The following is a 17351-nucleotide window of genomic DNA, read 5'->3' as shown; positions in this document are numbered from 1 at the left end:
ATTTTTCTCGCAAACGGTCTAATTACGAAACCAAGCTGCAAATTGGTCAGCACTCGCTCCCTCGACCGTGACGGACAAAGGGACTGGGCTTCTGTCTACATTAGTAGAATTTCTTCACCCTAAGCAGTCAGGAGGCCGGTTGGGTTACGAAATCACCGCGTCTACGAAAACACCGTCTCCCATGCCCATCACATACCATTACTTAAAAATAGCCACGGTATTCCTTGTCTGCTTGTAACAAAATATCACTGCAGTGTACTTTATTTCTGATGTCTGGATGGTATAGTGACTGATCCAATTTCATCCTATTTCTGTATTTTTTACCTCGTTAAGCGTTACCTCGCCTGGTGTAAGGCAGACGTTTAAGAAATAAGCGCCGGGTCTCTAATAAGCGCCTGGTACGCGTGTTATATAAATGTTTTCTTTCTTGCTCCAAAAACAGACGGCCGCTACCTTGAAGTGACGTAATGCTCACTAGTGGTGACCCAGTTAATTGAAACAATCGAAGCTTGCTCGCAATGAATAACGACCAAGCGATCGATCATGTTTTCTCATAATCGAACACAAACAATTTTGGAACACTTGTTTGTTGTAACAGTGTATTTCACAGAATCAACTTGTCATAGTTGATTTTGCCTGTTGAATTTTATAAGCACTACAACCTCGTTCTCAGTCATCATTTATCTTAAAGACACCAGGAAATGTATGTTCCTATCATGCTACTTATCCTGTGATATTTGCAAATGCAGTTTCTGCAATTTGAAAAAAAACGACCTACGTGTTTCTTTATTTATTTATTGTGCATTAACAAACATAACCAGGAACATTTGATAAATAATTATAACTATTATTTTCGATGATTTTATCTGTTGTTATGAACCAATCATCAATTATGAGATCTAAACCAATCCACAAAGCTAATATGCTCTGGATCTCTAACAGTCTCTGTCCGTTGAAAAAGTAAGTTCCAGGGAGCTTATTAGAGGAAATACGGTATTGATATTAAAGTCTCATTTTCGCGATGTCGGTTACTTGTATTTCTGTATAACAATTTTATGTGCTAGAAGTAAGAGACAACAGATGCAAAGGTTAGAAGTTGGTGAGTAATAAGACATTAAGATACGTGATAGATGACAAGTTTTTTATGATATATGATGCAACGTTTCTTAAAGAATACGGTAAACAAGGACACCATTTTTATTGCTACTCAAAGACAGATTGAACATTCACACTTCCCGCGTTTTAAACAAGACATCACATGACTTGAATCACATGATATAAAGATGGCGGACAATCCACCAGTTGTAGGCGTGCCTCCAGAATCGAGAGAGAGGTGATTTTTTGGTACACATTATCGCCACAGCAATGGCACTTATGCTGAGGGTTATCCTTAGCCCCAGTCTGTAGTATACATTGAAACATTTTGGTAATAATGCATATCCATCCACCGTACCACTTGAAGTAAATCTAATAAACAAAAACATTCCACGTGGCATGTTAAAGAGCAAACATTTCTTCTAGCCATTATTGTATTATAACCATCACGGCATGATATCAGGCCATCTCCAAAAAGTAGTAGTGAAATGTTTAGTGATTTGGCTTTGCTTGAAGCCTTATGAATGTATGCTGCAGTTAGAGTATTGTTTACTTTGTAGTTGTACAGATAGCTGACTGGTAATCAAGTATATATCTGTACAGATCACGTGTATAACTGTCAAGAATTCCCAGCTATTCCTTCATCGTATGGATGAGAACTCTAACTGCATAGTTGTAGATATTGAAAATCATGTTGTTGTTTTTTCATTTAAAAAGATGTACACATTTCATTTCGTTAGGTATGTTAAAATTTTATGTCTCTTAGTACGTGCTTGTCTATATGATCATACACAAAACTAGATACACTTTCATTTGGCTAAATGCTTCTTACAAACTTAGAAGGCCAAATAATAAATGCACTTGCATGTCATATCGTGTATCATCACCCATTTTTGAAGGCGAGAAGTGCTGTTACACGAACCAATCTGACCTCTTCTTTCCATCTCATAATTGCAAAGTAACAGTTTAGTCAACCAGTCTACACGTTTAAGTGAACATGGTTGACTGAAGAGTTACTTTGTGAAGCTCATTTGATGGACTGGAAGCACACCAGTGTTGCTAATTATATATATAACTCACTAACTGCATTATGTAAAATGTTGGTATTTCAGATATGATGCAATTAAAGCTGCATTCAAATCCAAGTTTGAAGCAGATCCCACTTTTTATGCCAGAGCGTCAGGACGGGTGAATCTCATTGGTGAGTTTCAAATACAAGACTAAAGAGTGAAGAGAGTTGACATGTATCCATTGTTTGCAATACTTTAATTTGCCAATTGGCCATCATAACTATCAGTTTTAAAATCTACAGGCCCTGAAGGAAATCTGCAGGTCCATTTTCTTCCAGTCAAACTAATAAAAGCATAATAGACTACACTGGTAACAGTTTCATGCTGTTTCTACAAATTAGCGAATCCCATGCCATTGAGATGGTTTTATTTGTTAAAGACTGATGTTGACGTTTCTATGCACAAAGCACTGAAATACCTAAACATGAAACTAATTTATTGAAACATGATGGATCACAGATGATTCCAGAACATTAATAAAGGTTAAAAAAACAAGGGAAAGATTCTAGTTGTAAGAAAAGACAGATAATTTACTGAAGGCCACAATGGCCTGCAGATATTTGAAACTGCCAGCTCAAAGCAATAACAACCGGCGCTGGGTCTCCAGGCTACCAATTATTTCAAACACTGCATGTATCCATGTCATACGGAGAAAGATAGTTGAAATTCAATGTCTCATTGGCTCTGTTTCAAAGATTGGTAGCAGCCATGTGATACTGAACACATTGAGCTGGGATACCCAAAAGGCTTGAAGTAGGAAGTAGGTTTTACAGAATATACAATTTAAAATGGCAAAGAGGTGACCCTAATTTTATGTCATTGTTATTCCACATTATTTTAAAGGAAATGCTTTGCAAAACTGACATTACAATAAAACGTTTACCTCAGTTGAATTGATCTTATAGGTGAACACATTGACTACTGTGGCTATGCTGTTTTGCCTATGGCAATTGAACAGGATGTTGTCTTTGCTGCCAGACCTAATGACTCCGGAAAGATTACCATGTCCAACACAAACCCCAAATATCTGTAAGTATATGCAGTGTGATATCTCTCCTTCATGCATGGGCATATGAGAACTGTATTGCTTTCCCACTTAGAGAGTGAGTGAGTATGGTGTTGTGCCGCTTTTAGCAATATTCTAGCAAGATCACAAAAGGGAACAGCAGAGATGGGATTTACACATTATTTGTATCCATGTGGGAAATCGAACCTGGGTCTTTAGCAAATGCCTCAACCACTAAGCTAATACCCACAAGTAGCTTTTGCCCACAAGCCAAGACTTGGTTTGTTAATGTTACAGGTATCGTAAGTGCTTAAGAAATTTATCATTATTGGGGCCAGAAGATGTGCTTGATTAATTTCCTTCCCTAAATAGTAGCTTTTCTCAGCGTTGGGCTTCTCTACTGTGTCTTTGTCTCCAATACAGTGATTTTGAGACTGATGTTGAGAGCTTCACCATCAGCAGCTCTGACCCACAGTGGTACAACTATGCGCTGTGTGGCATCAAGGGGGTGATGGAGCACATGGGCAGCAACGGGCAGGGCTTCACCTGTATGGTGGAGGGGACGGTGCCACAGAGTGCAGGTTTGTCCAGTTCCAGTGCCCTAGTCTGCTGCGCTGCCCTCACTATGATGCATGCTAATGGCTGGACAATGTCCAAGGTGAGAGTCTTCATAAACAGTTGCAGCAGGCTGTTATCTAGGATTCCAAAACCGTTATAGCAGGATGTTATCTAAGATTCCAAAACAGCTGTAGCAGGATGTTATCTAGGATTCCAAAACAGTTGTAGCAGGATGTTATCTAGGATTCCAAAGCAGTTATAGCAGGGTGTTATATAAGATTCCAAAACAGTTATAGCAGGGTGTTATCTAAGATTCTAAAACAGTTATATGTGGGTGTTATCCAAGATTCCAAAACAAATATAGCAGGGTGTCATCTACGATTCAAAACATTTGTTGCTGGGTGTTATCTATGATTCCAAAACTGTTATAGCAGGGTGTTATCTAGGATTCCAAAACAGTTATAGCAAGGTGTTATCTAAGATTCCAAAACAGCTGTAGCAGGGTGTTATCTAGGATTCCAAAATGTTGTAGGAAGGTGTTATCTAGGATTCCAAAACAGTTATGATTGGGTGTTATCTAGGATCCCAAACCATGTGACATTGGAAGAAAGTGGTGATATTCTTCAGTGGTGATAAGTTTGATTATTTTAACATTCACATTATCGTAGATTCTGAGGAACGGGGATTTTATTTCTTCAAAAATTGGTAAAATGTAGGCAGGAATCTAATTCCAGCAGATGTACTTCTGTTGGGATATTCATAATGGATGTTGATATGGGGTCAAATGTCAGCCTCTGAGCTGGTCCACCAAAGTCTAAAATGTTTTTCTCTTTCATGCTGAATTAGTATTTTTCATTGTACTGATAAATTGTTGTATTTCATCAGAAAGTGTCAATCTGGGTGTGAAATGTAGGAATTTATTGTTGTGGTTGATTACGTGAGAGAATTCTGGGAATTTTGGATTATGTTCATATGTGTCCTTACTTGTTTTCTTTCTTTTATCCATACCAAGTATGGAAACGCTCTATCAGTGATGCTTTGTCGCTCACAAGTCATTGTTACAGCTCTACTAAATAGAGTATTTAGTACCTATTGGGATTCTCATTGTGAAATAAATCCCCAGCTGGCAATGCTGGTCATATGAGTGGTCAGGCTGCGTGGTTGATGCTATGGCATTGTATTCCAATTGCTTAGACCAATGCTTATGGTGACAATCCCTGTATTGTCAGGTCCTTACTCATTGTTTGCAGAGCATCGTTTTATCGCTCTATCTTCCTTTGTATTGCTGAATATTCCTGAGTGTTGAACATAATGAATTTTCTGGATTTCATTTTCTTTATTCTTTGATACAACATTTCGGGGTCTGCCCCGATGAAGTCCACAAAATTCTTTGTTTTCATCAAATCACATCTTTTAAAATGCTAGTCAAGCATTTATTCCAGTGTTGCATTAAACAAACAGTAAAACTTTTGCCCTGACACTGACATTGTTCACAGAAAGAAATAGCAGATGTGTGTGCGCACTGTGAACGCTACATCGGTACTGAAGGGGGTGGGATGGACCAAGCCATCTGCTTCATGGCTCAGAGGGGAACAGTGAGTATACGAAGAATAGGAACTCTGTACCAAAGTGTTCTTTGTACAGTGATGCCAACCCTTGCACTTTGGGTATACAGTAATTATTACGATTTCGACCATTAAATTACAGTAGCCATTACACTTAATCTGTGAAAATTACGCTTCACTACTCATTTTATGAAAATCAATGAAGTGGATGCAATTTTACAGGGAAGTGTTTCATTGCACACTGGTGCAGAGGTTCAGAAATGGCCTTACACCAACAGGAATTGCTTACTGTTAGCATCATGCTCATTCCAGTCAGCTTGATCGGAATTATGTGTTTTGTGTGACATGAGCAACAGTTTTTTATGTATGGAGTTTCATCTAGGATATTCCTTATGTCAGAATGTGCACCATGTCATGCACTATGTTCTTTGAATTAAGGGAACAAGTGGTACATGTACTTTCAGTACTCATTGCACACACAATATATAAAGTCAGTCTCTGGTGTGCATTTGATTCAATAGCTGTTTCTGGTCTCTTTTAAGAACTTAATTTGTGGAACATCTATTGCTCTTTCTCTGAAATAAACCCCTAATGAGAAACATTAATTAAAACACATAACTTATACAGCCTTGAATGTAGGAACATTCAGAATAATAAAGTTCAACAATTTTTCGTCATTTCAGGCAAAGTTGATAGAGTTCAACCCCTTGAGGTCAATGGATGTAGAGCTACCAGAGGGAGCTGCTTTCGTCATCAGCAACAGCTGTGTTGAGTCTAACAAGGCGGCAACATCCCACTTCAACATCCGGGTTGTGGAGTGTAGACTTGCAACACAGGTGATCAACTAGACTTGCTCAATGATAATTCATAGATTATATGTCTTATACAAACAAGTTGTCCTTGTACTGTGTGCTTTCAGACGTGCCTATCGGGAGGATAGAAGCACCATATATTTCTGGACTTAGTACAGTGGTTTTGCATACAGACTGTTGATCACTGGATCGTCTGGTCCAGACTCGATTATTTACAGACCGCTGCCATATAGCTTGAATATTGCTAAGTGTGGCGTAAAACTAAACTCACACACTCACTCATTGCATACAGATCTCAGTTTTGTTTAGACAGCAGTCTGAATTAGACAGAAATCTAATTTCTGCTAAGAGTTATGTCCCTTGGTATCTTCACTGTGAAAGTCTTCACTGTGTCCATTGGCTGTAATGCCACAATAATAAACCTTGGAGATCTTGCTCTATATTTCACAGAAGCAAGAGATGCCATGACAAGTACATCCAAAGTAATATTCCCAATAATATTCAAAATTAGTTCTGATCTACGTCTGTCAAATAATCCCGTATGACAAAATAAAAGAAGAATTACAATACCTTTACAGTTAATTTATAGTACAGGTAATACAAAGAGTGAAAAAATCGAAGTGCATATTATGAACTGTGTGTAAGTACATGTATTGAAGTTATACTTTTCCAAAATTAAACCCCAATCCTGAGCCGTAAGATAAGCAGATTGATTTGTTGATTTTTATACCGGTCACCTGTAGGTGATGGCCAAGGCGAGAGGGTTGGAGTGGCGAGGTCTGAAACGCCTCGGCGACCTGCAGCAACAGCTAGGTCTGGGCCTTGAGGACATGCTAGGAGTGGTGGAGGACGTCCTTCACCAGGGACCGTACTCAAAGGATGAGGTGTGTCAGATCCTGGGAGTCACAGCTGATGAACTTGCCAGCACCACTCTCAGTGCAAATACTCTCACAAGTTAGTACAATACAACACAAGTTCATGTTCAGATTAAATTAATTTTTACTTAGGCCAAAATTGTACCTTTTATGGAGAAATGACTTTAAATGAATTCATTACCGCGTGTCCCTGGTGCCTGATGTTTGGTACATGACTGATAATTGATATTTCAAATATCAATTTCAGTCTATGATATTTGATGTACAGCCTTAAATTATGATGCAGGACGTCAGTATTTGATGGTATGGCTTTAAGTTTGCACATACCGTGAAGTAGTTATCTGAGAGTATGGTACACAACACAATTACAATGCTTTACAGGCCCCTCATATTACCAGCAAGGATCCATGAAATGTGTTGATGGGGGTCTTCTATGATCCTAAGGTTAACCCCTTAGGGCCTGATATTTATTGTATGAACAGATGTTAATACACAGACTATATTTAATGTATGGCTGTGAATCTTGATGTATTTCCAAACTGTTTATATATGCCTGTACTGGTGCACAGGTGTGATGACAGATTAATTTGTTTTTCAACAGTTCAAAGCTTTAAGCTTTACCAGCGTGCTAGGCATGTATACAGTGAAGCTAATCGCGTGTGGCAGTTCAAGGCCGTGTGTGATGACAAGCCAGCCAATGGCATGGAGCGTCTTGGGGAGCTGATGAGTGCGAGTCATGAGAGTTGTCGAGACCTGTATCAGTGCAGTCATCCAGACCTGGACAGTCTTGTCGACATCTGCATGTATGTGTGCACAAGTGTATTAATCATTTTATATTTGGAGAATCCTGAACTGAATGTCACAGTTTTGTTTTTAATTCACTGTTCAACTTTTGGTAGTGAAAGCCTTCGGTTCATCTGCTTTTGATTGTAGCTGTCCTGCATAACCTCCCTTTAATAGGCAAGTACTGTATGCAATCTAGCAAGTGCTGCTCTTTCCCCACACCTGTTAAAATCTTAGAGAACTCCAAATCATTTTCTGATTTTTATTGGACCTGTCTTCATATGTAGAGCAAAATGTTCAACTCAAGTTTATAATAACCTGTAATTGTGACTTGATCCTGAACACAAACAGGTTTCTGTGGCCAGAATAGGTCGTAAGGCCTCACTACTTATGAGCATTGTGTGGGCCCCAACAACTCAGATTGCTTCACCTGTGTAAAGACTGTCTGTTTGTGCAACATTGTTATGTATTTGTGTTCAAAAACATCTCACTCTCAATTTATCTACAGACCTTGAGCATAGGCTATCCATACTCAGTTACAACACAGACTGTGTAAACAAACATTGTAGGATGTGGGAATACAGTTTGTAGTGACTTATTCCATCTTCACATATATATTTTGTTGTTACTTCTATTTGTGCCCCTACAAATAGTGTGTATTCACAGCACCCATCCATACGTCCGTAGATACGTACATCCCTATTTCAAACACTTGTTAACACAATATCTCATCAAGTCTTTGAAGGGCATTTATCTCATGCACTGTTGTACCCAGTATCTTCCAATTTGGTGACAGCCTATATTGGGGGATTACTCCAGTCGATTTGAGTGACCTTGACCTTACATTAAAGTCACCTTGAGACTTTGATCACACAAAAGGTAGTCTTCTGTGTTCCCAAAAGATATAAACTAGTAGATTTCATTCATTCTTCTTTTGCGACGGGGAACATTGTCATGTTAGTCTTGCTTTGCGTTTCAATGTGTATGGTTTTCAATACCATGTGTCAAAGTGATATCATTATCTTGATTTGAGAAACTACTGTATGGTAATATACCGAGCTCTCTGTCACTTTTGTATGGCTGTGTATTCCAGGAAGGCTGGAGCACTAGGGTCCCGTCTGACTGGAGCTGGCTGGGGAGGATGTGCTGTGTCTGTAGTGCCAGCAGATCAAGTCAAGCCATTCCTGGCCAGAGTGAAAGAAGGATACTATGATGGTACCTCACGCCAGTCTCGAGTAGCATTATCTTTGTTTGGCACCCAGCCTGGTGGTGGTGCTGCGATATACACAGACTGAAAGATGTCCCCAAACTGCAACAAGTGCCTTGTACTTCTCTCTAAAATGGCCACATTGTTCCCTTGCCTGTTACTATGTGAAATTTTGTGTCAGCTTGTATGGTTAATATCATGTTCCTTGGGAGTAAACTGACTGTTTAAGTCAAGTTCCACACATCTTGGCATCACATTATTACTGCAGTGAAGACTTGGAGAGTACAGTCAACTAGGCATCAGATATTTTCAAAACCATTTCATGTTATTTATCAAGGCACTCAAATAACCTGTTGCACTTCATAAGGTAACGCCTTTTATTTTACAATAATATCTTGATTATCAGTTGGATTATGGTGACTCTGCTCCACCAGATGGAATCTGAGTACAGGTATTGGATGGCCATGACACTTTTTAGCCACTGGTGGCGCTGTCATCCAACCGCAAAGTTCCACCCTGTTTTGGCAAGAATTGGAAACTGGAATTCTACTAATCCTCCAGAGGATTGGTTAATATTTAGAACAAAGGACAGGCTGTATCATATGGATACCAGTAGATCTACAGAGCTGAAATTATCTCATTCTTTTTAACACATTGTTCAGCTGTGATGTGAAATAAGTTATATATCAAGGTGGACAGAATGTAGTCCTGTGTTCGGTGCCATTGTAGACTAGTTGTGAGGGAAGATGCATTCAGAAGGTAATTTGGCTTTATTGTATTTAGCTTTATTGTAGTTGTATGAAAGGAGGATCACAGTTACGAGGAAAGATTTGTTTTGTTGTGGCTAGTGTCTGAGAGTCCTTGTATATTTAATGTGGTAGTGAATCTGTCTATCCTTCAATACACTCTTCTAGGAAGAGTAGAATGTTATAGTATTGTCAGTGATACCTAAAATGGTATCACTTTGGGAAGTTATGAGTGAAGAACGCACTGAATAAATAATGTTTTGAGATTAGGATATGAGCACTCGGTTTTCTCTACAGTGATTCTATATTTTACTTTCACTGTTCTACATGTTATGCATTCCAATAGTGTCAAATAAGCATACGTTTGGTTTAACAAATAGAGAGACAAACCAGTAGATTATTGTTTAAAAACTAAAACCCACTCAAACTAAATATGCTTTATGGTTCAACTTCTTTATTATACAAGGTCACAACCATAAAGCATATTTAGTATGATTGCACCAACTTCTAAATGCCATTGAAACAACTTAAAACCCACTCACTCTCTCACTTACATACTCACTATTGTTGGTGGTAGGGGGTGCTTAAAAACACAAACCCATTCACTCACTCTCTGTTGTAGGGTGGTAGGTGGAGCTTAAATATTACACCCCAATCACTCACTATTGTTAGTGGTAGGGGGTGCTTAAAAATAAAGCCCAACTCGCTTACTCACTATTGTTGTTGGTAGGTGAAGCCTAAAAACTAAACCCTACTCACTCACTATTGTTTTCGGTAGGTGGAGCTTAAATACTAAACCACACTACTAACTCACTCAATATTGTTGGTGGTAGGGAGTGCTTAAAAAAGAAAACACTCATTCCATCACTATTGTAGGTGGTTGTGATGATGTGCTTTATGTACAATAACTCTGGCATTTTTATATTAAGGGAGAATACTTGTAATATAATTTGGTGACATGAAAGGATGCTTGAGTCCATCCATTACCCAACTCCTAATGAAGTGTTTCAGTGTTTGCACTCCTTTGTCACAAACATGCATACAAGGCTGATGACATAATGTCTTCATTAGCATTTTCATTTATATTTTGGCAGCTGTTGTTTTGACACAACACTCATGACTCTCAGAGGCATTTTTTTTATTTCATTCTTTTTTATATGTACACAAAAACATATATCACAACTACAGCATTGAGTTTGAGGTAAATAGAGGAGGGATCTTTGTTTTATAAACAATATGTTTTCCTTATATACAGACCTTTCATGATCTTTGTACACTGTTTCTAAATAAAGGTATTTCTAAAATGTATGCTTCCTTCATGATTCAGTTGACTGCTTCTGTTATTGTTATGTAAAAACATGTTCCAGTAGAAAATAACACTATGTGGCATTAGTGTCTGATTACACTTTTTATCATGCCATTGTACGTTATTTGAGAGGCTTTTTTAAGTGAACCAACAATGGAGTGAAGACATAATGTTCCTAATCACAGAACTTTCTTTTCAAAACATGAACACCTTCTTGTTTTTGACTGCAAATCAGGTAAGGGGATTGTCAGTTTCCCATGACTGTCCAGAGTTGGCGACAGAGTGTGCCCCTCTCAGAATCATGTAGATGAGGTGCATGGCTGTTGTCAGACATGTTTCCTGATGTGGATGTTATTCCTTCTCCTCCACACTGTCATCATAACTGATGCTGCTGTCATCAGACAACTCCGGCGTATCCCTGTCTGTCGTCAGTAGCGGGGTCATGCGATCTCTATCCTGCATTAACAATAAATCATAATTCTTTAGCTTAAAGTATAGGAATTGAAAACAACATGACAGTTCAGCATTTCAGAACTTGAGTGACTTAGTCATCAAAGGTGCAGCAATAATCATGGGCAGTATATCACTTATCCTAGGTTGGAATCCATGTCTCGCCCCAATATGTTTCTAGGTCTGTTAGCAGTCTAAGTAAACTTATCCTCAGTACTTTTCGTTACACTCAACTACTGAGTCTAACAAAACCTTATGGGAGGTCGCGTCAGGTAACCTTTGAGATTGACCAATCAGAACACAGCTTACCAAATCACGAAAGTGGGCATTCGCACATACCTTTGGAACTTTTTATCCCGAAAAGGTTCATACCCGAACGATTCCGAATGCTATTTAGCATACGCTCGTTTCCGGGTGATGCACACGGCGTACGTACAACCATGACAACGGTGAGTAAACATTCAAGGATGTCATCTTGCGGGAATATTAGCTAATTGTAACCATGTCAACAGAAACCCGAAAGCGTATATACTGCAGGTCAAATAATTGTGTTATATGCGGATTTTTGTTTATAGAGAGATCTGTGTCAGTGACCTGAATATTTTGAAAGCCCCTCCGATTCCTAAATAGTAGCCGTTGTCTGATTGGTTAAATCTATTTAACCGTCTAGCGTTTGATTGGACGGTCATTAGTCGCTCTTAGATTACCTGATGCGACCCTCTACTAGGTTTTGTTAGACTCAGGTGTGTGGTGTAACGAAATACACTGAGACTAAGTTTACTTAGACTGGGTCTGTTAGCACCATAACCTTTTATGGGTTTAACTGAAGTAGTAGGAGTTTGAGATATACATCTCTTCATGATTTTCTCCCAGCATAACACTGACAGGCTTTGATATACAGAGGATATTCGACAACCTTCTGTGTAATTCCATCTTTATTAAACAAGTCAATGATTTGTATTAAATGAATAAAAGGAAGATTGATAATAAATCTTTCTCTATTTTAATACAAATGGTATTTCACAGAAGTGAGTTTCATGTTCTCTTTATTACTCTCCAACGTAAATTGATGGAAAGTGCTTATGGTTAGATGACTCTCACCTTTCCGCGAGTCAAGCAAGGTCTAATACCATTCTGACAGAGGTACTAGCATTGTGACATAACTGTTATGATATCATGCATCTATCAGTATTACACTACTGTAACACATACAGTATCTTCCATGTGTGAATAACAAAACTGGAATAATGTTTAAGCAGTGTCAGACCCACCTCATTGGTACTCGTACAATGAGTGAAAACCATTTCTGGTGTCCCACACTGTGATATTGCTGGAATATTGCTAAAAGCAGGGTAAAACTATACTCACTCACTCATATTAGGGGTGTAATGATTGATCAAACTTTTGATATGCATACAACTGTCCTAGATGGCAACATACAGCATCAACAGATGACATGCTAGACAAACAAAGCGAAAAAGCTGCATGATGACAGCCATTCAGAATCTACATATATTCAGACAATACAGGAACCTCTAACAAGTGCTGGCAGACAGATATAATACTGCTCCCAGTGTTATCTAAAGCAGCAAACACAAGGTTGACATGTTGAGCATCACCTTATGCCAGATGAATAGAAATATAAATATATTGGGATGGTTAATATCATCCATTAGGAATAAACATTGTATTTAGCGAGCCTTGATGTGGCATCACAAACTCTGTGACACAATTTTCTACTGATCACTCATTTGACTGCATTACGTTATCTAGTTCCCACTAAGCTTTTATGTTAAAGAGCCTGGTATTGTCAACAAATCTTAGCTTATATTTGAAAAGTAACAAACTCGTGCGGAAGTTTGGAACCCATTCATAAACCTATAGAACAACAAACACACTTTATCAATGTTCGTGTGACATCCTGTGGCCTTCTCTCGCAAACACTGACAGTCGGTCGAGGAATTGATGTTGGTATCTTCATAAGACTATGGATTTCTACCTTCACCCTCGATGCCATGTTTGTTTACACTGTGACAGTAGTCCCTAAAATTTCCATATGACCTCTATAGTTTGCATCGATATCCACATATGACCCCAATGGATACTGAAAATATCCGTTGGCCTTATCCTGCCGAGAACATTATCCATTGTATGATAAATAAGCTTCCCCAACCATTTGTACTTGATTTTCAGTTATGGTATCTGCAACACACATTGTGATCAGTGTGGCCTATTTCCACCATCATTCAGCGGCGGTGGGGTAGCCTAATGGTTAGCCTAGGCATTGGCTTGTCATGCCGAAGACCCGGGTTCAATTCCCCACAATGTATGAAGCCCATTTTCTGGTGTCCCCTGCTGTGATATTGCTGGAGTATTGCTAAAAAGCGGCATAAACCTAAACTCACTCACTCACTCCACCATCATACCTTAAGTTCCATGATTCTTTCACTGAGAATCTTCAGGTCCAATGGATTCCGTGTAAACAGCAACTCCTTCTGTAGAGCATCAATCTCACGATTCATGTCTCGCTTCTTCCTCTCAAGCTCATAGATCTCATTGTTTGTCTCTTCACAAATTCTGCAACCAAGAATTATAGCAATCCTACCTTATCCTTGATCCAGGCATGTGATAGGCATGACAAGAAGGGACTGGGCAGACTTATCTTTGCTAACAAAGGCAACATAGCATAACCAAAGATTCCTGATGACAGGATATAAGTGCTGATTGTAAATGTACATCATCATGAGCCTTTGCAAGTGAATGTAAATCAAATAGTCTTTTCTGGTTTGTGAATACATATGTAAAGAATACAACCTTAAGTAGAATGGAAGTTTGCATAAGCACAATTTTTGTAAGCTTTCAGAACCTTTCAATTCTGATTAAATACTTTCAAGACAAATCTGTTCAAGAAATATTTTTAAACATGTTCGTCAGTATAAGTGTGTGTGAACTAGATTATTCAAGTTATGGTCTCACCTCTGGTATTCCTTGTTGAGGGCATCAGACAATGCCAAAGTGTTATGGATCAGCTGTTGGTACGTCTGGCCTGCTGGAGTCAATAGGTCAAGGTCATACTACTCCAGGATGATGCTGGCATGGCCATGTCTTAATTAGTGGCTTTTGTCTCATTCTTATAACTTCTTTCACAAGAAAATGTCATATTAACCCAGTCTGCATTCTATTTCATCTCAAGGACTGATTAACATAGTGTATACATTAGATGAAACAAACTGGTGGCATTATGTAGATGGCGGGTCTTACTCTTGTTAACATGTAATATTAAGGTAGGGCAAATCATGCTGCTTATGCTAGGATTATTCTGTTATGGCCAATGGTAACCTATGGGACAAAAGGCCAAAGTGATGCAGTTCTCAATTCGGTGAAATCCTAGAAGCAGATCTGGCTGAACTGTGATTGAACCAAGAGACACAACTTTAACACATCACAAACTGACAACAGGGGCATCTGTGCCTTCCTTTCAGAGATGTCTCTGGTGTTCATGAGTAGTTCCAGAAGGGTATTCCTGTAATTCTTCAACTATTTCTGAATATAAACACTGAACTATTGCTTCAACTCACTATAGCAACTGTAAAATAATTTAATGTAATCAATCTTAATTCCTGTGCTCTTTCCAATAATCTTTAAGGCATCTTTCCAAGCTTTTGTCTGGACAAAAGAAATGTATCAGCATGAAATAGAGTAGAAAACAAAGAACACAATGTGGCTGTAACAGCTCCAAACATGCACGCATCCAAACTGTTCAGATGCAGTAAATGTCACTGTAAAAGGATATGGCACTTGGGATATCTCTGTCCTGCGGACCTTCCTGCCAGCCTGCTTGTAGTGCCGCAGTTGTCTCATGTGAAGATAGTGAGAGATTAGGGGACTACGACCCTTCGTGTTGAACTTAACCCTCTCGTACTCACGCCCAGGGCCGATCTGATGAGACTGTGGAAGAAGAGTAGGCATTTGCTGTCTAAATCTTCAGGCGATGTATGGAAGACATGATCTAATAAGAGATGTTGTTAACTTGTTCACTTGTTCACCAAGTTCTGTGATAGTTGCTTATAGATCCACAGCATTATGTAATTTTCTGTATAAAATTGATATTTTATACATATCCTGACTCATGCTTAATTGCTTACTCTCCTCTTCCTGGTGAAGGTACTGGAACACCTGAAATCCCTAGAAGTTCCCTTCTAAAAGAAGCAGACGTAAAATCACACTCACCCAAGTATTACCTCCCTTTTCCCTCCACATGTTCAGCTGAACGCCATGATATTTCACTCTCTCCTGTAATCGCCCAACAAGAATGTGAGAATTCAGTGTGTCAGTGAGGGGCGGTTGGGAGGGCTTTCGCCATGAGTCGGGATAAGCATAAAATGTCATTTTTATTCAGAACATTACATATTTTTCCTTATCCTGACTCATGCTTAATTGCTTACAGAATCAGACGGAAACGTCGGTGGGTCAGGCCACCCTCGATTCTGCTGTCGCTTGTAACGGCGTTAATTCAGTCTTATTCTTCTCATATTCGTTGTTGATTTTGGGGGAGAATCACATCCAGAGGAAAAAAGGTTTTGTTGACTGATACGTGATGACACTAATAAATGTAGTGTCTTGTTAGTTTCTGATGCAACTGAATATCACGATATAACAATCGAAACTAGTTGCGACCTTTCTTCATGTTCAAATATCTTCATAATGAATATAAGGTCATAATCACTTATGCTAGTCTGTCCAAGACTTTCCACCAAAATACTCCGCAGAGCGTCTGGCTTCCATAAGTCACGTGATAGATCGGGTGAGTTAAGTCAGCATCATCGGGGAACTGTTAGTAGCTGAGCAACAACAAGTGGCCCAAACTGATGAATGCCAGTGACTTCCCCGTGGCTATGTTTCACAGATAATGGTTGGCGAATACTGTATTTGACCTCCAAAAACAGCCTTCCATAATAGTAGATAGCAAGCAATTACCAGGTAGTGCTAGTGTAGAGGCTAGAACTCTGAGGCTCGTGGAGGGTCTAATCCTGCTGCTTTATACACTCTAAGTATAACAGCTTTGATCCAGACTGAGATAGTGTTGCAGGACACTTCCGTGGTTGTCCAGACTGAGATAGTGTTGCAGGATACTTCCATGGGTGTCTCAGTAAATATAGGGATAAATAGACGCTTGAACTGTTGTCTTCAAGACTTGGTACGTGCAATGCATATTTTCAATGCTCTCACTGGACATAATGATAAATCTTGTGTATCATGTGGTCCTAAGACTGAAGACAAAGGCGGTATACGGAACTGTCTATCTGGTTGAACTGGCAGTTGATTCTTTGCTATGAAATCTCATCTTAGACATAAATGAGCTGTTTCCTGGTAACTTGTGTCCAAGCTTGTTCGATTAAAGTCTAGAGCATGAATTTCTGATATTCTTGCCGCTGTAGCCAAGGCAAGTAAAAATAGCGTCTTTTGAGTCAACATTTCAGCTGAAGTTCAATCAAGTGGTTCATAGGTATCACTTTTGAGATGTTGGAGTACAATATTTCGATCCCACGCTGGAGCTCTAAATCTGTGTTGCTGATCTTACGAATGTAGTAAGGCAATGAGCTCTGGTACTTTAGTCAGTTTGGTCCTTGTTCCCATGGTGATGACTGAGCTGAGAGCAGCTAAGTATGTAGATAATGTAGAACCCTTCAGACCTGTAGACTGATGTAAATAGCATAAATAATCTGTTAATTGAGGATGAGTTGCCTTGTTCACAGAAAATCCCTTTTTCCTGGTGCATGTCTCAACCGTTTCTACTTGTCATCATAAAGTGTGCGAGTGGATTTCCGTAAAGCTAAGGTGACTGTTCTCGCTGAATATCCTCTGCATTGCAGTCTTA

General features: G+C 39.1%; 2 protein-coding genes across 2 annotated transcripts in view; one reads left to right on the top strand and one right to left on the bottom strand.

The window, feature by feature from the left end:
* The first annotated feature begins 1262 nt into the window (after positions 1-1262).
* On the top strand, positions 1263-11025 carry LOC137277796 (N-acetylgalactosamine kinase-like). The gene is made up of 9 exons (XM_067809727.1): positions 1263-1333; positions 2208-2296; positions 3071-3194; positions 3595-3829; positions 5226-5324; positions 5978-6130; positions 6850-7060; positions 7583-7784; positions 8858-11025. Exons 1-9 carry the CDS (start codon positions 1284-1286, stop codon positions 9057-9059), a joined length of 1365 nt encoding a protein of 454 aa, XP_067665828.1. The 5' UTR covers positions 1263-1283; the 3' UTR covers positions 9060-11025.
* LOC137277795 (protein FAM227B-like) overlaps positions 10839-17351 on the bottom strand; it is a 21375-nt gene continuing 14862 nt past the window's right edge. The window contains exons 12-15 of the mRNA XM_067809726.1: positions 15267-15421; positions 14450-14527; positions 13900-14050; positions 10839-11479 (exon numbers count right to left, since the gene is read on the bottom strand). Of these exons, the coding sequence (XP_067665827.1) occupies positions 11375-11479; positions 13900-14050; positions 14450-14527; positions 15267-15421 (489 nt within the window). The 3' untranslated portion in view covers positions 10839-11374. The remainder of the gene's footprint in view (positions 11480-13899; positions 14051-14449; positions 14528-15266; positions 15422-17351) is intronic.

This window comes from Haliotis asinina, chromosome 3 (assembly GCF_037392515.1).
Source record: "Haliotis asinina isolate JCU_RB_2024 chromosome 3, JCU_Hal_asi_v2, whole genome shotgun sequence".
Taxonomy (NCBI): Eukaryota; Metazoa; Mollusca; class Gastropoda; order Lepetellida; family Haliotidae; genus Haliotis; species Haliotis asinina.
This window is presented reverse-complemented; position numbering and strand designations above follow the sequence as displayed.